Source organism: Cherax quadricarinatus, chromosome 91 (genome assembly GCF_038502225.1).
Source record: "Cherax quadricarinatus isolate ZL_2023a chromosome 91, ASM3850222v1, whole genome shotgun sequence".
In the NCBI taxonomy this organism is placed as follows: domain Eukaryota; kingdom Metazoa; phylum Arthropoda; class Malacostraca; order Decapoda; family Parastacidae; genus Cherax; species Cherax quadricarinatus.
The window spans coordinates 5878758-5903360 of record NC_091382.1 but is presented as its reverse complement, the minus strand read 5'-3'; the positions used below and the strand labels follow the sequence as shown (position 1 = coordinate 5903360).

At 38.1% G+C, this 24603-nt stretch overlaps 1 protein-coding gene across 1 annotated transcript; it reads right to left on the bottom strand.

The window, feature by feature from the left end:
* Positions 1–453: 453 nt before the first annotated feature.
* LOC128704828 (Golgi resident protein GCP60) lies at positions 454–22881 on the bottom strand. The gene is made up of 10 exons (XM_070104356.1): positions 22652–22881; positions 21710–21851; positions 19367–19507; positions 15943–16047; positions 12617–12704; positions 10373–10525; positions 7660–7762; positions 5746–5870; positions 4878–5043; positions 454–1411 (listed from the first exon to the last, which is right to left on the bottom strand). The coding sequence occupies exons 1-10, from the start codon at positions 22851–22853 to the stop codon at positions 1191–1193; spliced, it is 1446 nt and encodes a 481-aa protein (XP_069960457.1). The 5' UTR covers positions 22854–22881; the 3' UTR covers positions 454–1190.
* Between the last annotated feature and the right edge of the window lie 1722 nt (positions 22882–24603).

Genomic DNA, 24603 nt, shown 5'->3' with positions numbered 1-24603 from the left:
GAAGAACCTACATAACCGAAATCTGAAAAAATGCTATAAAATTAATTTTCTACTCAATATTTTTAACTTAAAAATACCTCATAAACACTTTCCACAGTTAGTACAGAAACACGTTAAGGAATTTTTATTTTAACCAAAATTTGCCAATTCAACAAAACGTTTAGTAGCACATATTAGAAAAGGTAATGACCCCCCATACGTGGGGTCATTACTTTTTCTAATACACTTTTTCTTAACACATAGTGCAGCTTCAACAAAAAAAAATTTTGACACAAGAGACAAATTTTAAAGATTGTGAAGCCAGAATCCACGAAATATTTTTGTAATTAACAACGTGCATACACGAACCTCATATCAACCTACGGTTAAAGATCCTAAATAGTTGACCAAAAGAAAAATCTGGAATCTATAATTTTACATTAAATAATACAATAAATAATACAATACAACATCTTTGTAACTGCAATTTTCTCAATGGTACATCTTCCGCACCTCGTTCATTAAGTGTGGACAACCGCAACTCGTTCATATGTCGGTGATCTCTGTATTACACGGCAAGATAACAAAAGTTCATCTCTCACTACCATACAGAATGGAGACTTCTTTGAATATATCCACTGTCACACATTCGTAGCAAATGATATGGAACATCAGTACTGTAAACCCTTAACATATTGGATTAATATAGAGGAGCAAGTGACGGGTAATGGCAACTGTGGTGATTGTTTTGCCATAATAAACAAAGGACTTCGTCCATTATTTTTAAGTCAGTTGACCCCAGCAGATTTTATTCCATATTTCTTTCGTCCATTACACTGAGAATTTACTATATATCAAGACATGAAAAAATCGCATAACGTTCTGAATTGTTCCCTTATTTACATATAAACACTTTATTGAAATATTAGCAACACTTTGTGCACTGGAAGGACCTTGAAACTGTAAGTGGAACACTTGGATATTGCAAACTATAAGCCGGCTAGTTTTGTATATTTTTAATGCTGGTGTTAAATTTCTGCTTAGCAAAATATTATATTTACAAAAATAATTAAACGATTTGTCCATTTGCATAAGATGCAACAAGCCCCATCCAAGTTTTCAGTAAAGACAAAGGTTGCTACTTATTACACTAATACACCAATAGTGTCGATTTAATAACCTTGGTACTTCTAGCTTTACGCTTCTCTGTCTCACCTGGTATAGTACACACGATAGTAAAGTGTCTTGCTTCGCCAGAGAGAATAAGAGTTATCAAACTTGAGAAGGTAAACTCCCGTACCAGGGTAAGTGTGAGAGCCAGCGTACACTTCCTCGTAACAGTCACGGCGGTACACTGGAATAATCACCGACTGTGCTGGTCTGCCGCTCTCGTGCTTTCTTCCTGCCAGTCGTTCGATGTCATCGCCCTCGCCTGCAACATGGGTACAATTAGCTGCATCTAAACTTGAAAGATGAAACATTTTGAGAACATCACTACAGCCTCTCCTCAGCGATGTACTCGTTTATTGTCACCTCAGACTTACGACAGGCTCTCTGACCAGTATTTATACCTAAATAATGTATATTAGAACTGATTTTCTCTCCTGTTTATTTCAATATACAGTACACTTCTGTATAAACATTTAAAAATATGCCAGAAATGTTATAAATGGTACAAAGATGACATTAAAACAATATCAAAGATGGTTGACACAAACTCGCTACCATTAAAGTATGCCCCTCGCTTAGCGATGAATTCGTTTAACCCTTAAATGGTCCAAACAGATCGACGTTCAAATTCGTAGTGCTACAAAAGTAGATCTACTTTTTTTTACACATTTCCAAATATAACAAAAAAAACAAAAGTAGATAAAAGTTTTATTTACACGTTTTCAAATGTAAAACAAAAAAGATCTACATTTTTGTACATACTTTCAGATGTTGAAAAAAACGTATATATACGTTTGGACCATTTAAGGGTTAAAGACGTGGTCTCAGGAATGGAACTCCATCATTAAGTGAGAAGAGGCTGTATTTAAAATACAGCAGAATTGCCATATCCGCAGATATGGTTTCTGCAGTTTATCCTAGCCCGAACACAACCCTTAATTTTGCTTAATAATGATACAAAAGCACAGTAGTTGTTTTGGTGACAGTTCTTCAAAGCCTAAGAGTAGTCGTGAAGTGCTAATTCTCAACTTATTGTGCAGAATTTATCAATTAAACTCATCGTAGGCACGTATGTCAATGAAAAAGTACTTAAATATAGGGTTTGCTACTATCTGCAGTTTCAGGTATCCACAGTAGGTTTTAGAAAGTATCCCCTGCAGATACGGAGGAACTACTGGATAAAGGTTTCTGGGAAACTTATCTTTTTTCATCGTATTGTTTATGTTGGAACTAGACCTGTGCTTCAAGTCCTAGAATCAAGTCTAAATGCCTTCTATTCCCCTAGGTGCTGCTAAACCCTATGAATGTAATAATCAAAATAATAATTGAGTCACACTATAATTATCAGAACTTTATACAGTGGAACCCCGCTTAACGATCATTTCCCATTGCGACCAATTATGTAAGTGTATTTATGTAAGTGCGTTTGTACGTGTATGTTTGGGGGTCTGAAATGGACTAATCTACTTCACAACATTCCTTATGGGAACAAATTCGGTCAGTACTGGCACCTGAACATACTTCTGGAATGAAAAAATATCGTTAACCGGGGGTCCACTGTACTCTATCCAGCCCCTTAATTGTTATTGTTATTACAGGAAGTACTCAACTTACGAACACATTGGGGACCTCTGTACAGGTGTCCCTCAACATTCGCGAGGGTTAGGGGATCAAGAGCCTCGCGAATGTTGAAAAATCGCGAATGTTTGGTGCCCCAATATATTGTAGGGAAATATAATACAATACTGCTTAACTTGTTGAACCATGAACAATCATAAAATACATGAAAACGTCGTAAGTTGTACTAAATATATACATGTTATGCTTTAATAACATGTTATTAAATACCGCAGACTCCACCACTTCCTCAACCAATGCGAGTCCCTACTACCCTCCCTCCTACCCCTGCAACTGGCAGCCAGCCCTCCCACCACTCAGTGTGGTGAGTGTTTTGTTTGTTCATTATTTGCTATTAAACTACAGTATAAATAATGTAAACACATTCATGACTGCATATTGGAATGGCTATTTGAACAGGTATTGGATGGTGACATCATGTGTTTACTCTTGAACACAGCAAAGAATCAAACATTTCTGCTACTTCTAATAATAACAATAGTAATAATAATAATAATAATAATAATAATAATAATACGACATAATTGAAGAAGGAAATTGTACAAAAATACGAGGGAGTGGTTGACACATCGTCAGTGTGACTTTGTTTATGCTGGAGTGAACATTAGTCTCCCTGCTCTTCCAAACATTTCACAATAATTCAGCGGTTGAGGCAGTGATAGAGGCAGTGTAAGTAAGTAAGTTTATTCAGGTATACACAAATACAGTTACATAGAATTATCATACATAGCAGCATATGTGTAGAGAACCTAGGATAACCCAAAAAAGTCAGACAGAGTGACTTATTTCCATTGGGGTGGGTGAGGCAGTGGTATTTACTAACATATACATATGTTATAAATAATAATAGTACATGTTTATATTAATAACATTTATAATAATAATAATAAATGTTATTCATAATGTACTATTATTATTTATAACATATATGTTAGTAAATATCACTGCCTCTATCACTGCCTCTACCACTGCCTCTACCACTGCCTCTACCACTGCCTCTATCACTGCCTCTATCACTGCCTCTACCACTGCCTCTATCACTGCCTCTACCACTGCCTCAACCACTCCAGTCGCACTCAATCTACAAGCACCAAACAATGAATTATTGTGAAATGTTTGGAAGAGCAGGGAGACTAACGTTCACTCCAGCATAAACAAAGCCACACTGACGATGTGTCAACCACTCCCTCGTATTTTTGTACAATTTCCTTCTTCAATTATATCGTATTATTATTATTATTATTATTATTATTATTATTATTATTACTATTGTTATTATTAGCAGTAGCAGAAATGTTTGATTCTTTGCTATGTTCAAGAGTAAACACATGATGTCACCGTCCAATACCTGTCCAAATAGCCATTCCAATATGCAGTCATGAATGTGTTTACATTATTTATACTGTAGTTTAATAGCAAATAATGAACAAACAAAACACTCACTACACTGAGTGGTGGGAGAGTTGGCTGCCAATTGCGGGGGTCGGTGGGAGGGTAGTAGGGACTCGCAGGTGACGGGAAACTTGAATATGATTTGGCGGCTGGGAATTCGCGAATGTGTGAACCCCGTGAAAGCTGAAAACGTGAATGTTGAGGGAGACCTGTACTGCGATATAATGATAATTCCATTTCTACAAGTACGTGTACAAAGTATGCAGAGAATTTCGGGCAAATTAGGTCAGTTCTGTCCAAGGATTTGACCCACACCAGTCGACTAACACCCATTTTACTGATGGGGAACACAGACAACCAGTGTAAAGAAACACACCCAACGTTTCTACCCTCACCGTGTGAAGCGAGAGCTTCAGCCACAGGGTACTGTAATATAATGTACAGTGGACCCTCGCCTAACGATATTAATTGGTACCCGAGAACGAATATCGTTAGGCAAGTTTTTTAGCGTTAGCCGAGGCAAAAGTTAGCGTTAAAATGTATTGTTAGGCGAATTTAACGTTATGTGATGCGTTCGTTAGGCGAGGGTCCACTGTATAGTGATATATACAATACAAAAGATTCTCACTAAGTTTGTAAGTCAAGGACTTACTGCAATGGCACTGACAATCACAAGTGTAAAATAGGGGTTCACTCACCTTCTAAGTCTTCCTCCTCTTCATCCTCACTCTCAGAGATGTGCACTGATACCACATTGCTCGAGTCTTTAGTCCACTCGAAGTACACACCAAATCCAATGTCGTAACTGTCTGTAGCAAACTCCCAAAACAGGCAGGTACCGTCTTCGTGGGTGGGTACTCGCACCTGCATAAAAATTAACTGCAAATTAGAAATCTGACCTTTTGCATACTGATATTGTTCAAATTAATTTTTTATTTCTTTGTGATACAAAAATAATGCATCTTTTAACATGCCGATCGTTTCCCACAATGGAAAGGTGATCCAAAACAAGAAGAAACCCTTTCATCATCACTCAATCCAATATTTTCTTGCAAGAGGTGTGCCAATACTACAGTTCATAAACTGCAACAAATTTCTACCCATCTTTCAGTTTATTATTTATGAGAAAATATTAAAAAAAAAGGGTCCTACAGAACCTGGGAAATTAGAGGGATGAGGGCTATCGGTTTTAAATCAAGAATAGTTTTTTTTTGCCATGAATGTAATGTCAGATAAATCTGTAAACAAACCTCATCCATCACTTCTCAATCGCATGACCCCACTGGATGTTGTCTAGTATTTGTGAAGCCAATTAAATATAGATTTTTTAAATTGAGGGTTTACTGTAATTTATTTTTTAACACACCAGCATAGGGTGGCCCAAAAAAAGAACCATATTTATGAAACAGAAAAAGACTAAAAAAACTTTCACGAAAATGTTCAAAAACAAGCAACACTTAAAAAAGTGTTAAAAAAAAAACTTTATAAAGTTTTTCATTTTCAAACACTTTCTCTTTTGTGAAAGTGTTGCACAAAAGAGAAAGAACTGCAGAGAAAACAGCTCACGGTAACAGTCTCTCCATGTCCAACTTTAATGACGGAGTCTCCGCCCTCACGCCTGATAGACTCCTTGAAGTCTTGTATATCTCGTCTTGTCCACATGGAAGCTGGAGCAATATTTTGGCACGAATCTGAAATATGCAATTATTAATTATTATCAAGTGTGAAATTATGGTAATAAACGGCTTTCTTCGTGGAGTTACAAAGTTTAGTTTACAAGTGATTGAAATATTGAAAGCACAAAGAAAGTCACTAACATGCATGAGAATTTCAGGAAGACTAATTCTAATTTTCACAGTCTACTTAAGATCAGACACAGGTTATTTTGAAAGGCAAATTTAAATTATGTATTATTACAAAAGAGAGGCAACAAAAATATTAGAATTAGTACAAAGAGAGGCTTGTTACAAAAATGATGGAAGACTGTTACTTTCTTGAAGAAGAGATAAACCCATAAGGGAAATAATGTGGTGAATGGGAGGTAAATAAGTTTAATGAAAATTTGCAGTAATCCACCATGGATTTAGAGGTCAGTGTAAAAAATAATTTCCTACTCAAGGACTGGGTCATGGAGGCACTGACTCCCAAACCTCCTCCAGGTATGTGATGAATGGTTTGAAAAACCGACAAGTTGAAGACTGAGACACTTATGCAGCATATGGGAATAAAGATTCCCATATGCTGCATAAGTGTCTCAATCTTCAACTCCTCCAGGTATGTGAACTTAGTGGACAGTAAATGCATGTAATCTACACGTGATTACCAGGTTGCTGCAACTAACATGGCAATTGAGACGGATTACTGTGACATACAAGATGACTGTCAAAGATGGTAACATGACCTGGTGTGCAGAGATGTGGTGGTCAGTTGGAAGTGGTGATTATATGTTACATTATACCATGCTGTGAGTAGTAAATGCAGGATTGTATCATGTATAATGCTACATAAAATGCTATATAAAAATTTATGTAGCATTATAATATCTTATTTCCACAAGTACATGTAGAAGGTATACAGGCCTAGCTGACATCAATAACATATTACTATACAGAAAGCCCCTTGTTATGCAGAGCATTTCAGGCAAATCAGGTCAATTTTGTCCCAGGATGTGACCCACACCAGTCACGGACAACCAGTGTAAGGAAACGTGCCCGATGATTACACCCTTGCCAGGAATCAAACTCGGACCCTCACCATGTGAAGCAAGAGCTGTGCCACCTGGCCACAGACCCCGGTTTCCATGGTTCACCACGGCCAAAAATAACACTTAATTTTGCTTAATGATGGCCTCAAAGTGCAAAAGTAGTGATGCTGGAAGTTCTTCAAAGCCTAAGAGAAGCTGTGAAATGCTTCCCACCAGTGAAAAAGTGCCAATACTCCACTTCTTGTGCAAAATTTATCAAACTTTATCCTAAGTATGTATGTAAATGAAAAATGACTTATGGGGGTTCACTACTATCTGCGGTTTTGGGTATTCATGGTAGGACTTGGTATATATCCCTCACAGATACAGAGGATGGGGGTGACTACTATACACTACTTGTAATTCTGGCTTTACCATCATTGTCACTACCTGTAATTCTGCCTTTACCATCAATGTCACTACCTGTAACTCTGCCTTTACCATCAATGTCACTACTTGTAACTCTGCCTTCACCATCATTGTCACTACCTGTAACTCTGCCTTTACCACCATTGTCACTACCTGTAACTCTGCCTTTACCATCATTGTCACTACCTGTAACCCTGCCTTTACCATCAATGTCACTACTTGTAACTCTGCCTTTACCATCAATGTCACTACTTGTAACTCTGCCTTTACCACCATTTTCACTATCTGTAACTCTGCCTTTACCATCATTGTCACTACCTATAACTCTGCCTTTATCACCATTGTCACTACCTGTAACTCTGCCTTACCATCATCATCATCATCAGAGTCCTCACCAGCGTCTGAGTCATGACCATTCTCTGCTGGTACAGGACTCTCCTCACCTCCTTCTGTTACGCTCTTGTTGCTGGCCTGAGGACAAATATTTTGTTGATAGATATTTGCTAAATTTATATATTTTATGGTTCTGCTTGCATTCTTTTTAACCTTTTAACTGTTGGGGACCATGGAAAAAAAATTTGTGTGTGTGTGGGAAGATTTTGGAAAAAAAAAAAAAAAAAATTTTTTTCTTAAGAGTTCGAAAGAGTTCATTTTTCTGAATTGAATAAGAATAAAATGAGCAGAATCTGATATAAACTTAGGATTTTATGGCGTGCTGAAGAAAAAATGATCAATAATCAACAGCGATGTTTACGTTTTACGATGTTTACAATTTACAATTACTGACGCTGATTGTTTTCCTATTATTTTTTAATTGCTTTTAATGTTTAACATTTGGGGTGAATCCTGTTATACCATGGCTTTGAGATCGCTGTTCATGCCGTAGTACTACGCCATGAGCTCAGCTCTCTCAGATACACTGTGATGGTAAATTTGGGCCTAGATACAAGAGAATGAGTCTATGCAGTAAGTGTGCATCATATCAAAAAAAAATCCTGCAGCATGTAGTGCATAGGAAAAAATTGCAACCGTGTTTTTGCTATAAAACGGCAATTTTGTGGTCTATTTTTGTATGGTTTTAATGGTTGTATTCTGTTTCTTCGTCTCATTCGATAGACTGGAAATAGAGATGATTTTCATTGCTCTCAGGGCCAAAAGTAGCGGAAATGTTTGATTTTTATTTTTTACAATACGTATTCCAGAGTATGCAATTATGTCACTAGTCAAGTACGTGTCCAACTTGTTGTGCTGACATTATTTATACAATTATTACTACAATGCAGTAGTCTGCGTAGCAGTAAATTTTCTATTTTATGTCTGAATAAAAATTCAAAATGGAAAGCAAGTGTAATACAGTAGAGGCCTAGAGACCTAACTAATGAACAGAGGCAATGTTTTTTTTTTAGTGCTAGGAATGTTTACACTGATTATTCTGGATTCTATTTTTGAATTGGTAATTTTTTTATTTTTGTGTGAAATTGGCCAAATTACAGATTTCTGATCATTTTATGGGTAGTTAAAATAGGTAAGTGGATGTTATTTTGTACTCAATAGTTAAAAGGAATACAGTGGACCCCCGCTTAACGATCACCTCCCAATGTAACCAATTATGTAAGTGTATTTATGTAAGTGCGTTTGTACGTGTATGTTTGGGGGTCTGAAATGGACTAATCTACTTCACAATATTCCTTATGGGAACAAATTCGGTCAGTACTGGCACCTGAACATACTTCTGGAATGAAAAAATATCGTTAACCGGGGGTCCACTGTACTAGCAAAATAGCTACGAGTTCAGTCGACTGGAACAATAGAAAAAAAAAGGTAACTGAAAATAGGGCTCGAAGTGGGTGAAATTACTGTGTAAATATTACCGAGACTGATAACTTTGCAAGAGTGTAATTTCATATACTTTCCATCAAATTTCATACTTTTGATATCATTACCTTCAGAAAAGGATTTCCATATTTCACAAAAAAAATTCTCCGACCCTGAGAGCAAGTTTCAACTCAGGGGTTCCAACCCTAAAAGGGTTAATGCTATATATACTAATTTTATATATTAGATGTGTTTCAAGGTGTTTTAGCACTTCAAACATTGATTCATTAAGAATAATCTATATAGTATATACATATATGGCATATGTACAGTAAGACTGGCTTTTCTTTTTTTTTTTATTTTAGTTTTCTAATATGTACAAGGAATACCTTATAACAATTGTTTCACAGTGTAATACTCGTCAAAACATGGAAATTATTCACATGGTCTGGCTTTACTGGGTTATCCTTGGGTTATATACCTAGTGTGATTTGTGGCTGAATTATTCCACTTAGTATCATTAAGTTGCAATAAATTTGGACTGAGTAAGTCATCTTTGAGCAACTTGCACACCTTGTTTGCTGGTAGGGAAGCTGGTGGTGAAACAACAAATCCTGGTTCCTTAGTTGACTTTTGCTAGTGACTTGGACATGCAGTCATCCCCTGAGTATTTAACCATGATACATTTTGTGGACCCTGTTGGCCTTAATTTTTACTTTTCCAAATGTATAAATAGAAGACCCAAGGTGTTGCAATGAGGCAAAAAATATTGGCAGGTGGCAGAAAAGAGGGTACAAAAAATGGTGCATACTAGTATGTCAGACACAGTACCAGCACATTGAGAATCTTTTGTAATATGCATATCATCATTTTTGTGTATAATATCATTATACACAATTCAGGAGGTCCCCAACATGTTTGTAAGCCGAGGACTTACTGTATTTCGGACACAGTTAAAGGGTTAACACACTGGCCATCTACCACCTGCAGGATGACCCACAGAAAAGGAAATTCACTCGCTCATCACTCATTCAACAGCTGTCTTATCATAGATGACCCTCTCAACTGTAACATCCCCACTCCTCCTCCAGAGTGTAGACATTGTTCTTCTCACCTTCACCTCCAGCTAACTGAACTTGATGTGGCTAAGTTGGTGAAGGTACAACTTAGAAATACAAGGCCACTGATTCAGTCCTTAGTAAAACCTACACAAACTGTTACTTATTTCTGCAAAGCATGCTGGTGTATAAATTAAGTCTTGCATACTTCTTCCATTACTTCTGAAGATAGGTCTTGGTGCTGTTGCTGCAGCTGGTGCTGCTGCTGCTGTTGTTGTTGCAGGAGAAGCTGCTGTTGGTAGACTTGCTGCATGTACTGCTGATAATGCTGATCTTGCAACTGTCTGATCAACACTGCTTGCTGCAATGTTTATAAAATATTAGTATTGTACTGAATAACTAATATACAGTAGAACCCCAATATCTGCGGATTTGGTTTCCATGGTTTCAGTTATCCACACTTTACTGTAGCCCGAAAATAACCCTTAATTTTGATTTATAATGACACCAAAGCACGAAAGTAGTAATGGTGACAGTTCTTCAAAGCCTAAGAGAAACCAGGAAGTGCTTCCCATCAGTGAAAAAGTACTAATTCTTAACCTACTGCACATAATTCTTCAATTAAACTTTATCAAAGGTATGTAAATGAAACATGATTCATATACACCTACCATCCGACTTACGACCGAGTTCGGTTCTGAGAAACTGGCTGAAATGGTCGTAAGTCGAACTTTACTACTGAATATCAACAAAACATTTTTGTAATGACATTATTTTATTGTTTTATTTTGGTATTTCATGTTTTACTTTACTTTTTATGCTGTTAGTACTGTATTTTATACTGTAAGGTTTAGGATAACCACTGTGTACAACACAAATAGTTGTTTATTTCCCAGAAATTCGGCATAAAAAACACGGTCGTAAGTCGGATGGTAGGTGTATAGGATTCGCTATTATCCATGATCCCGGGTATCCACAGTAGGTATTGGAATGTATCCCCTGCAGATATGGGGGGACTACTGCACTATGAATAAAATGATAACATATTTCCTGTAACACATTCATGCCATTCCCACTAACATATAATTTACTTTCATCTGTAAAGATGGTTATTTTTGTGCTCTTTGACTTATGATGGGGTTATGTTCTGACAAATCCCATGTAAGTCAAAAATATTGTAAGTCAAATATGAATATATGCAAATAAGTAAATAAATAAATAAACAAGTAAATATACAGATCATTACTGTAACTAAATACCAGTAATGAAAAGTAAATGAATGAATACAAGTGATGGACTTGCTGTGTTCATGCTGGGTAATTATCTTAAATTTTACCTCAAAAGTAAGTGCTTTTGAACAATCGTAAACTTGAAATATCTTAAGTTGAACCATTGTAAGTTGAAGAGCACCTGTACCTGGCAGATGGTACTTAGATTGAAAACCAGAGTTAGAATAGGATTTTGTTGGAAATTTGCTCAGTGGCTTTCATATGCCCAAATCTATTTTCTTTTCCTTATTCCCTTTCATATAAATGGCAAAATGGAGCAGTTTAGAATGATACCTAAAGCTAAAGAACTATGTGTCTTGGGTGATAGCATAACAGAGAAAGAAACTTATGATGTTTCAGTCGCACGAAGGGAAGGGAGCTAGTATATACAAGCACTCGTCACTTAAGAACTGAGTTCCATTCCATACTTCTTCAATTCTTTCCTCTTATTCTTCATCTTACAAGTGCTGTTGCACTTTCAACTCTATTAAAGTTTCATTAGTAAGCCCTCCCTCAACATATTCCAATAATTCTTCAATATCTTTCACTTCAACCAACTGGATGAAGAGCTGGACGTAAGTCCATGTGGTTGTTAAACAGGTAGGTTGTTAAGTGAGAAGTGTCTGTATACATGAGACGGGGCAGGGACTGGAGAACAAAGAAGGTAGCAGAATAAAGTTTGAAGTACTGGAAACAGTAGTAGTAGTAAGTAGTGCAACAGTGGCAGAAGTGGTAAGGAAGTATTAGTAGTGACACAAGAGTCAGAGAGTGGAGTGTTAGCAAGGCAATAGTAATATTAGTAGTAATAGTAGCAGTAGTAGTAGTAGTGGAGGTAGTGTAAGAAAGAGAGAAAAAAAGGAGCACTGCAGAAGAGCTAATGAAACAAGGCCTATAGAAACTTCTTAAAAATTAGTACTGGTAATTAAGACAAAAAACAAAAATTTTCAAAACTATAAATTAAAATATTAACAGCAATTTATCTTCTAGTAATGGGATATCAAAATTTCTGGCATTACTTATACTCAATCTGAGGTGCTGATACCCACCGATACAGTAAGTCCTCAACTTAGGAACACACTGAGGACCGTCTTTATTGTGTATAATGATATAGAAAACAGAAAATTCTCATCGTGTCTCTAAGTCGAGGACTTATTGTACAGTGACGCCCCTAAGCCAGTGCTCACTTGTTCAGGATTGCCGGGGAACTGCTGCTCAGCATACTTGCGGAACTGTTCGTACGTCTGCTGGTTTAGGGCCTCCTGGATCTGTCGCCTTAGTTCAATTCATTGGTTAATCTTCAGTTTTTATACAGTATATATTTATAAAAGTTTGTAATACAGTGGACCCTCGACTAACGCTATTAATCCGTTCCTGAGAGCTCATCGTTAGTCAAAATTATCGTTAGTCAAGTTAATTTTCCCCATAAGAAATAATGGAAATCAAATTAATCCGTGTAGGACACCCCAAAGTATGAAAAAAAAATTGTTTTTACCACATGAAATATTAATTTTAATACACACAAACTGAAGAAGACATGCACAGTTACATGACACTTACCTTTATTGAAGATCTGGTGATGATTGATGGGATGGGAGGAGGGGAGAGTGTTGATGGTCTTAGTGTTTAGAAGGGGAATCCCCTTCCATTAGCACTTGAGGTGGCAAGTCCTTTTCCGGGGTTATTTCCCTTCCCTTTAAATCTCTCAAACCAACCTTTGCTGGCCTTAAATTCACTCACATCACCACTAGTTGCTGGCATTTTTTTTAATTAAATCGTCATGCAACTTCCTAGCCTTTTCACATATGATCGCTTGAGAGATGCTATCTCCTGCTATCTGTTTTTCGTTTATCCACACCAATAACAGTCTCTCAACATCTTCGAGTACATGCGGTCTCAGTTTCGAAAACATACGATGGTTGATTGGGGTTTTGTGTACAACCTGGCCAGCTCGGAGACACGCACTCCACTTTCATACTTAGCAATGATCTCTTTCTTCATATCCATAGTAATTCTCACCCTTTTTGCTGTAGAGTTGGCACTAGAAGCTTTCTTGGGGCCCATGGTGACTTATTTTGCAGGTGCAATCACTAAAAAGGCTGTGATAATATGAAATGTTCCGATTGTATGCTTGGAAGCGACCGCTGTGGTTGACTGGCTTGTAAACACTGGCCAGAAGTGGACGCATCTCAGAAGGAACGAATAGTGTTGGTCAAGTTTTTTAGCGCTAGTCGAGGCAAAATTTTTGCGTTAAAATGTATCGCTAGTCGGATTTATCGTTAATGCCATCGTTGGTCGAGGGTCCACTGTACTATATTTTTTAATTCCAAGTAAAAGGCATATGGAGCAGCTATGACAAAAGTATGGAAAAAAAAAAAATAGTCTTGAAGCATTCTGCTATAATCTTATCATGTCAATTCTTTTAACAAGCTCGTACATGATATTTGGCTTCAGAAGACATATACTTTAATGTAGCATACAATCTGTAGTATTGTACATTACATACTTTGAAAAACATGGGCAAAAACTACTAACATTTCCCAGTAAAAGTAGGCCTTAGACAAGGATGTGTGATGTCACCGTGGTTGTTTAATATATTTATAGATGGGGTTGTAAGAGAAGTAAATGCGAGGGTCTTGGCAAGAGGCGTGGAGTTAAAAGATAAAGAATCACACACAAAGTGGGAGTTGTCACAGCTGCTCTTTGCTGATGACACTGTGCTCTTGGGAGATTCTGAAGAGAAGTTGCAGAGATTGGTGGATGAATTTGGTAGGGTGTGCAAAAGAAGAAAATTAAAGGTGAATACAGGAAAGAGTAAGGTTATGAGGATAACAAAAAGATTAGGTGATGAAAGATTGAATATCAGATTGGAGGGAGAGAGTATGGAGGAGGTGAACGTATTCAGATATTTGGGAGTGGACGTGTCAGCGGATGGGTCTATGAAAGATGAGGTGAATCATAGAATTGATGAGGGAAAAAGAGTGAGTGGTGCACTTAGGAGTCTGTGGAGACAAAGAACTTTGTCCTTGGAGGCAAAGAGGGGAATGTATGAGAGTATAGTTTTACCAACGCTCTTATATGGGTGTGAAGCGTGGGTGATGAATGTTGCAGCGAGGAGAAGGCTGGAGGCAGTGGAGATGTCGTGTCTGAGGGCAATGTGTGGTGTGAATATAATGCAGAGAATTCGTAGTTTGGAAGTTAGGAGGAGGTGCGGGATTACCAAAACTGTTGTCCAGAGGGCTGAGGAAGGGTTGTTGAGGTGGTTCGGACATGTAGAGAGAATGGAGCGAAACAGAATGACTTCAAGAGTGTATCAGTCTGTAGTGGAAGGAAGGCGGGGTAGGGGTCGGCCTAGGAAGGGTTGGAGGGAGGGGGTAAAGGAGGTTTTGTGTGCGAGGGGCTTGGACTTCCAGCAGGCATGCGTGAGCGTGTTTGATAGGAGTGAATGGAGACAAATGGTTTTTAATACTTGACGTGCTGTTGGAGTGTGAGCAAAGTAACATTTATGAAGGGATTCAGGGAAACCGGCAGGCCGGACTTGAGTCCTGGAGATGGGAAGTACAGTGCCTGCACTCTGAAGGAGGGGTGTTAATGTTGCAGTTTAAAAACTGTAGTGTAAAGCACCCTTCTGGCAAGACAGTGATGGAGTGAATGATGGTGAAAGTTTTTCTTTTTCGGGCCACCCTGCCTTGGTGGGAATCGGCCAGTGTGATAATAATAATAATAATAATAATTTAGTCTTAGAACCCAACCCTATATTCACCCAAAAGGAATAACATTTCGATAACTTTTTTTTATGTACAGTAAAATCCCTGTATCCGTGGGCTCGGTTTCCGCAGTTTCAGTTATCCGCTGTTTACCATGGCTCGAAAATAAAAATTTTACTAAATAATGGCCCTAAAGCACAAAGGTAGTAACGGTATCAGTTTTTCAAAGCCTAAGAGAAGCAGTGGAGTGACTCCCATCAGTTAAAAAGTGCCAATTCTTGACTTTTCATGCATAATTTATCAGTTAAACTATCATAGGTATGTAAACGAAAAATTTCATACAGTGTTCACCATTATCTACGGTAGGGCTCGGAACATATCGCCCACAGATATTGGGGAACTACTGTAGTTTGAAAAACATAGATAAAAAGGATGAACTTTCAATCTTAGAACCCATCCCTATTTTCACCCACAAAGACTAACATTTTGACAATTTTTCTTAAATATATACAAGAGAAATGTATACAAGAGAAATGTAACTGGAGTACTGCATGATATAAGGGCCAATGTTCACAGTCAATATTCATACATTTAAAAATATTAGTAAAAATAATTGTGTAAACAAGGGTACATTGTGTGGTGGGGTAGAGGTGTGGGAAATCCACCTGTGGTCATACTCCCACACCCTGAGTGTAACAGCAGTAGTAATAACAGCAGTAATATTAGTAGTAATTGTAACAGTAATAACACATAGTAGTAGTCTCGGTTTGTGTTTAGGGGTACAATAACATGGACAAGATAATTACTTCGTCTGCTCCTGTTTTTTTCTTTCTTCCTCCTCCTTCCGCTGTTCTTCCTCTTCTATTTTTCTTCTTTCTTCTTCTTCCCTCTGCCTCTCTTCTTCTTCTCTCCTATTAAAAAATGATAACATTTGCATCAAATAATAAATGTACGTAATTATTTTTTATTAGCACATCGGCAGGGTGACCTTTAAAAGAGGAAACACTTTCATCATTCACTCCATCATTGTACAAATACTGTCTCACGAGGAAATAAAACTTTGACTTCAGCTAACTTTTACAGAACAAAAATTGTACAGTGCATACTGAAATACAGGAGGGTCCCACTTACACAGCAGGTTAGGTTCAAGGCTATTGTAAGGTCCCATTCTGGGCTACTGTAGAGTCCCATTAATACAGCATGTTAGGTTCCAGGCTACTGCTATGAAGCAAAACATTGCCCTTTTACACTTCCAAGTGAATATAAAAGCCTGATAACATGCTTACACTATCATACATTAAGTAAGCAATAAAGCTAGGCCTAAAAAATCCATATACAGTTCACACATTACTTACCTTAAAAACATTTTTGTCTTTATCTTATAGTGAGTGGTGAATATATTTATTGTAGGAAGTCTGAATAAATGAAGAATGAGTATAACTGAAAACCGCTGCATCAGCGAAACACCATAAAGTGAAGCGCTGTAAAGCGGGGGCCCTCCTGTATATGTAAGCTATATTTATGTATGAGAAATAAAAATCTGAATTTACAAGACCTCTATTAGTGTAACCTCCACAAATTTGTGAAGGCATTAGTAATGAGGTTTGAGCCAAGGAAGGGGAGGGTAACTTTAATTCAGTGGATCATAAGCCTTTCACCAATATAAAGGAATATCTATTGAAGGGCCAAAGAAGAAGTGAAAAGACAATGGTTTATAACAATATATCAAGGTTAAATGGAGATGGGAAGTACAGTGCCGGCACTCTGAAGGAGGGATGTTAATGTTGCAGTTCAAAAACTGTAGTGTAAAGCACCCTTCTGGTAAGACAGTGATGGAGTGAATGATGATGAAAGTTTTTCTTTTTCGGGCCACCCTGCCTTGGTGGGAATCAGCCAGTGTGATAATAAAATAAAAAATAAATAAATTTAAAACCATTATATCGTAACCCTTATCTGGTTTTATGTCTAAGTCATCTGGTTTCATAGGTCTAAAATGTGGTTTCAAGTGTCTAAATTACCTCATTTCATATGGCTGAATCATCTGTTTTCACATGTCTAAATTATCTCATTTCATTCGTCTAAATCATCTGGTTTCACATGTCAAAATCATCTCGTCTCATATCTCTAAATCAGCTGGTTACACATGTCTAAAATCTGGTTTCATGTTTAAATCAGCTATGCTGTGATCCATGAGCTGGTCCCAGAGTCATGACCACTGTGCAGTATTGTGCTATTATTCCCAACCTGACCCTTGTATCTGCCACTTGTGTATACAATTATGCCATGATCCACCCACTGTACTTCCAAAATAGTCTCACATATGCTGTTTGCATCCCCATACACATACAGTAGTCCCCTGCGTCCACGGAGAATAAGTTCGAAGATGTGCTGCGGATACCCAAAACCACAGATAGCAGTGAACCCTATACAGTGGACCCCCACTTAACGATCACCTCCCAATGCGACCAATTATGTAAGTGTATTTATGTAAGTGCATTTGTACGTGTATGTTTGGGGTTCTGAAATGGACTAATCTACTTCACAATATTCCTTATGGGAACAAATTCGGTCAGTACTGGCACCTGAACATACTTCTGGAGTGAAAAAATATCATTAACCGGGGGTCCACTGTATATGTTTTTCATTTACATACATGCCCATGATAAAGTTTAATTGACAAATTACGCACAATAAGTGGAGAATTAGCACTTTTTCACTGGTGGGAAGCACTTCATGGTTTCTCTTAGGCCTTGAAGAACTGCCTTAAGAGAACTTTTGTGCTTTGGGGCCATTATTAAGCAAAATTAAGGGTTATTTTTGGGCCACGGTAAACCGTGGATAACTGAAATTGCGGAAACCAAATCTGCAGATATGGGGCTTCTACTGAACACTGACACTGCTTGCAAGCAAGACAACATGAAGCAATGCAGAGTAACTGGTTTTGAGTCATGGAAATACAGTTCCTGTACTTTGAAGGGGTGGGGATGGTACACTTCAGAGGGTCATCTGAAGTGTCATGTCAGCGTACTTCTGGCAACAAGGAGACTGTCTGAATGATGCTGAGTGTATTTCCTCTTTCCTCAGTCGGAGACAGCCAGTGTGTAAACAAAATTATATTTCGTGTCTGTTAGAAAGCCCATGTGTACCCCAATTGATAAAACAACACATAAATTTAGATTAATACTATTGCATATCTGGATACAATATATTAAAACTTTATATGCAGTACAGCTTACACAGACACTACATTGTCAGATTTATTATACAGCTCATGTATATAATTAAATTTTTCATGTGATTAAAAACATGAATTGAAAACTGAAGAGTAGTGATTATGAAGCCTTTCCATACCTCATTCAGTTTGATATGTACTTTTTTTATTACATTTATAAAATGATTGTACCATGTAGTGGAGCTTAATAAAGCTGTGTTACACATTACTTATTAGAGGAACAAGAGGTCTGGAACATGTCCTCATGGTAGTGAGGTTAAAGTACTACTTCACTGAGACGAGTTGATCTCTGTATCTCGTATCTAAATTTTATCCTCATCCTTGAAGGGAGGTCTACCTTGATGCTGGTAAAAGGTTCTTGATTAATGAAACTGAATCTACCTTTGCTCCCTCCTCAGATCAAACTTGATTACCTTACACTCCACAGGCATTAGTGTGACCCTTACGGTTTTGGCAAATCCCAACGAGTACCACAAACAATTTCACACACTAAATCACATTTGCACAATATTTCTTAGCCTAGGTATAATAATTTTTTTAAGGTAATTTATCACAAAGACAAAATTTCCCTAAATTATGCTGCCAAAGAAACGTTAAAAACAAAAATTAATTTTTTTTTTTCAATGAATTAGCCATATCCCACCAAGGCAGGGTGACCTAAAAAGAAAAGTGGAAAATTTTTATTTTTAAATTTAGTAATTTATACAAGAGATGGGGTTACTAGCCCATTGTTCCCGGCAAAATGGAAAATACAGGTACAACATTGATTTTCTGGACCTTTGGTTCCAAAGCCTTTCTGGATTACTAATTTTTCTGCCTTTAGAGAATGCAGTATTCCTTGATCTTGGGTTTAGATAGGTGACATACAGTTTGGTGATAAATACACTGCAGCAAGAATTTCAAGTTCCTGCTCGTAAATTTGTATGGTTCCGGACCATCAGTGTCTGGAAAATCAATGTTGTACCTGTATTGTAAAAAATTCTTAGTTTTTCACATACGCTTGTCTTTCCTTCTCCAGTTTGTCTGCCCATAGAGCCTCAACATAGGGACGGAAAGTTGGCACCATGTCGCTCAACTTGTCTATAAATTGCTGCTTGGCTTCTTCTCTACTCATGGATCCTAAATTCTGCCATGCTAATCTGTGGAGGAAAATTATGTATCTGATTGGAGAACAATGATGTATCTCACTGGAGGATAGTCATATACAGCCTCTCCTCACTTAGCAAAGTAGTCGTTTACCAACGCCTCGGAGTGATGACCGGCTCTCTGACCAGTATTCATACCTAAACAATGTACGTATATTAGAGCTGATTTCCTCTATTCTGTTTATTACAATATACAGTACACTACAGTATGAACATTTAAAAATATACCAGAAATGTCATAAATGATGCAAGGTGACATTAAAACAATATCAATGATGGTTGATACAAACTCACTACGATTATAGTATGACCCTATCCTAGCGAGAAATTCGTTTAATGAAGTGGTCTCAGGAACGGACCTCCGTCATTAAGTGAGGAGAGGCTGCATATGACTGGAGAACAATTATCTGATTGGAGGACAATCATGTATCTGATTTACTAACAATGGTAAAATTACTGACAAAATGTTAGGTAAAAAGACATAACATTTTGCTCTCCAGGAGTTTTATCAAGCCGAAACGTCTTGACAAAGCTCCTGGAGAGTGAAACATTGCCACAATAAAATACCGCAAATTGCATCTGTGTCCTTTTACTTAATTTATATCCGATTTGTCTGCCATGCCAATCTGAAGAAGACAATTTTAATTTACTGTTGTTCTTGCTTTACTGAGTGTCTGGGATGCGATCCCCAGCAGAGGTGGAAAGGTTGGGTATGTGTCCTTACATCTGCTGTCCCTGTTCACCTTGCAGTAAGTAGGTACCTGGGTGTTAGTAGATTGTTATGGGTGGCATCCTGAGGGGGTGGTAGTATACCTCAGATAGAGCGGGGCTTTGCAAGGACCTGAGGTAGGATAGCACATCTTAGTCTATAAAATTGATCTATGTAAAAAACAAAACAAAACAAAACAAAAAAATAAAACACATCCAAACATGAGCTAGAAAATGACTTCGAGAAATACAAGTTACTGTAGACTGTATATTATGACCTTCAGCTGAGATCTTCAGATGCACAAGAGAGTGAGTCTGGGTTTATACAGGGGCAAATCTAAGAGTCATGTGTATGTTGAGGGCAGATATAACGGGTCACATATGTGACCCGTTGTATCTGCCCTTTTATAAACCCAGACTTGCGTACTCTTCTTGTACACAGGGCTGCATTAAGGCAGCCCTGTGTACAGAGGGCCCTGGGCTGCAGCACAGGGGCCTCTGACAGCTGGAGGGCCCCTAGGGGCTGCAGCCCAGGGTCTTCAGCCAGTTGGAGGGCCTCCAGGTGCTGCATGTCCGGAGCCTCTGCCAGCTTCAGGGCCTCCAAAGATAGTGAAAAGTGTTCACAGTACTGCTGTAAGTTTATAGTATGTTATTACATCACATTCATGATGAACTCTTGAAGGTTGTGATTAACTTTTCCCATTTGAATATATCACTGGGGGCCTCACAGTACCTCTACCCCAGAGGTCTACAAAATCTTAATCCAGCTCTGCTTCTACATCTAAGGAAGATTTCAGATGGAGATCAAAATATGTACATGTATACATAGTACAATGCAATTTTTCTTTGTCGTACAAATAATGTAGTTTACATGTTATACAACAGTGTTAAGAAAAAAAAAGAAAGCCACTAACTATGCAATATATTTCAGGCATAGTAATCCTAATGCTTAAATGTTACTTAAGATTTAGCATGAGTTTCCACGTTCACCTAGCAGTAAAATAGGTACCTGGGTGTTAGTGGACTGGTGTGGGTCGCATCCTGGGAACAAAACTGAACTAATTTGCCAGAAATGCTCTGCATAACAAACACCTTTCTATATAGTAGTATGTCATTGACGTCAACTATGGTCTGTATACCTTGTACATGTAGAAATAGATATTATTATTATTATTATTATTATTATTATTATTATTAATACAGTTCCTCTCTATACTGGGGTTCAGTCTTAATGTGAGTTTCCTAAATTCATCAACAAATTCCCACTACATTCTGATGCTTCATCACTGCATGACCCTTGTGACTGTATGAACAAAATTACTTGTCATTGCCTTATTTATCTCAAGTTAGTCTTAAGTTTGCAGAAAATGCTCTGTATACATAGAAGCTTTCGGTTTGTACACCCAAATGTCGTTCTCCTTTATACAAACATTGTATCATGCTGAAATAAAGATTATTATTATATCCATTATCTATGACGAGTCGTACCTTCTGTCTTTACCCACAACATCAAGGACACCAACAGGTGGTGAAGACACTTGATCATAGGGGCCGTGTGTCACTTGCTGACTCAGTCCGACTAGGGCACATTTCTCAGCGTACCCAAAATGGACTGCCTTCCCTTCTTTTTCTGCAATATACAAAATATCTTTTACAATGTATATAAAAAAAAAAAATAGCATTCTAGGGACAGCCTTCCCTTCTTTTTGTGCAATGTACAAAATATCCACTTTAAAAATTTTTTTAACACTCCATTACAGTGCTGCACTGACAAAAAACTAATCGATTAATAAACAGGCAATATGAACGGAAAAAATGTTTTATATATTTTTTTTAGTATTCTAATACACAATGTTGCATTGACAAAAAATTAATCACCTGAAATATGAAGACCAGGACTGACCAGCACAACCTTAATGAGGCTTTACCAAAAATAAATAAAGCTGAAGAATAACCAGCTACATGACCCTTGTAGGTTTAGTGCTTCTTTTGATAATAATAGTAATAATGAATAACCGAAAACTTTATTATTAATAATTCTTGATATTTTAATAAATTATGACGGCCTGTATTATTATTATGGGGGAGCGCTAAACCCATAGGGATTATACAGCGCCTGTGGGAGAGGAAGTGGAAGACTGAATTCAGGCTTAACTCAGGGAATTGGAGCCCAGATCCAATTCCCTGGATCAAGAGCCCCTCACCAGCACGACAGTCTGTATTATTATTAAAAAACAAGCGCTAAACCCACTTGGGTCACACAGCGCTGCACGACAGTGTAAATTATCCACAACCAGAGCAATTAACCTTACAGTCGATCCACTTTAAGTAAAAACTACCATTATATATTATAAAAACATTAATTTGACGGTGTTTCCTCTCATTATTTAGCAAATAAATAGTTTGTGAAGGTACTGGAGTCGTCCCCACCTTTGTAGAACTTAAGAGCGATCCTGTAGAGGTCGTGCAGGGAGAACCCCCAGTGAACTTCCACGCCGTTTTCCAGCAGGGTTATTTGTGGGTCGTCTTGATTCATATTAGTGGTCGTGTCTGGTTCATGAGAGACACTTATAGCTTGCACTCCAGCTTCGACTTCTGGAATTGTCTCTGTGGTGTCCTCCCCGCCCGCCATGTTTGTTTACATGGCACATCTGGTTGCATTTCTTTATAATCTCTGACTCTTATTTTTAATTCATTTCATCTATGCGTGTATTTTTACCAGTAAAAGCCCCTTTGCTTAGAAAAAAAACTATCAATAGTGTTTCATGGTATTATTAATATAGTTTGTAAATAATTTATTTTTAAGGAAATGCGTCACATTCGGATACCATGTAAAAAAAATTGACAATTATGTTTATCTCGCTCAAACCTATGCAAATTTCTTGCTAAGAACGGCTCTCACTTTAAATAAAAAATTGTCAAAAGAATTTCTCGGTACCATTAGTATAGTATGTTATATATTATTATTTTTAAAGAAATGCGTCACATTCGGATGCCACGTATTAAAGTCTGTGTTATCTATTTAAGGGCGCAAGGGTCGAGTCATGGCTCCTAACACAGCCTCATAGATCCTATCATAATAGGCGTGTTATTACCCATTAATTCATTTAGGCCTATGACACCATTTTTTTATTTGGGTCACTTGTTGTTCACTGTATTACCATAGTCGAGAAGCGCCAAACTCTCATGGGTCATACAGCGCCGGGGGGAAGGGAGGGAGGTAATTAAGTTTGATCCAAGGAAGAGGATAACTTTGATCCCTTGGATCAAGAGGCCATAAAGAATTTTTATACAGACCTTCGTTGGGATTGCCCAGCTGGGATAACCCAGCTTGGATAACCCAGAATATCCCAGTAGAGATAACCCTGGATAACCCAGGATAGCCCAGCTGGGATAACCCAGGATAGATTAGCTGATATAACTCAGGATAGCCCAGCTGGGATAAGATAAGATAAGATTTCGTTCGGATTTTTAACCCCGGAGGGTTAGCCACCCAGGATAACCCAAGAAAGTCAGTGCGTCATCGAGGACTGTCTAACTTATTTCCATTGGGGTCCTTAATCTTGTCCCCCAGGATGCGACCCACACCAGTCGACTAACACCCAGGTACCTATTTGCTGCTAGGTGAACAGGACAACAGGTGTAAGGAAACGTGTCGAAATGTTTCCACCCGCCGGGAATCGAACCCGGGCCCTCCGTGTGTGAAGCGGGAGCTTTAGCCACCAGGCCACCGGGCCACATAACCTAGGATAACCCAGTTGGGATAACCCAGGATAGCCTAGCTGGGATAACCCAGTTGGGATAACCCAGGATATCCCAGTTGAGATAACCCAGGATAGCCCAGCTGGGATACCCAGTTGGGATAACCCAGGATAGCCCAGCTGGGATAGCCCAGGTGGGATAACCCTGTCATTATCAAGGCTTGACTGGCTTGGTTCCGTGATGTGTGTGTGTTGCCAGCACCAACAGCCTGCTTGATCCAGCACTGAAAACGGCTTCATTTTCTTGTCTCCTAGTCTCTCAAAATAATAATAAAAATAATAACGATAGTGATTCTTCTGCTCAGCGGGCATCTTCAGTCGAAATGTAGGGAGAGCAGAATTAGTGAAGATGTTGGTATGGGATCAGTCCCTCAGTCTGGAGCAGCAGTAGTAAGACTGAGGTAGTCAGTCCCTCAGTTTGGAGCAGCAGTAGTAAGACTGAGGTAGTCAGTTCCTCAGTCTGGAGCAGTAGTAAGACTGAGGTAGTCAGTCCCTCAGTCTGGAGCAGCGGTAGTAAAACTGAGGTAGTCAGTCCCTCAGTCTGGAGCAGCAGTAGTAAGACTGAGGTAGTCAGTCCCTCAGTCTGGAGCAGAAGTAGTAAGACTGAGGTAGTCAGTCCCT

Coding starts and splice junctions, on each gene's coding strand:
- LOC128704828 (XM_070104356.1), bottom strand. CDS start 22,853: ATGGCGGGCGGGGAGGACACCACAGAGACAATTCCAGAAGTCGAAGCT. Junction 16,048..19,366: donor CTGGAGAAGGAAAGACAAGC/GTATGTGAAAAA, acceptor ATTTTTTAATAG/GAGAGAAGAAGAAGAGAGGC. Junction 5,044..5,745: donor GACATGGAGAGACTGTTACC/GTGAGCTGTTTT, acceptor ATTTTTATGCAG/GTGCGAGTACCCACCCACGA.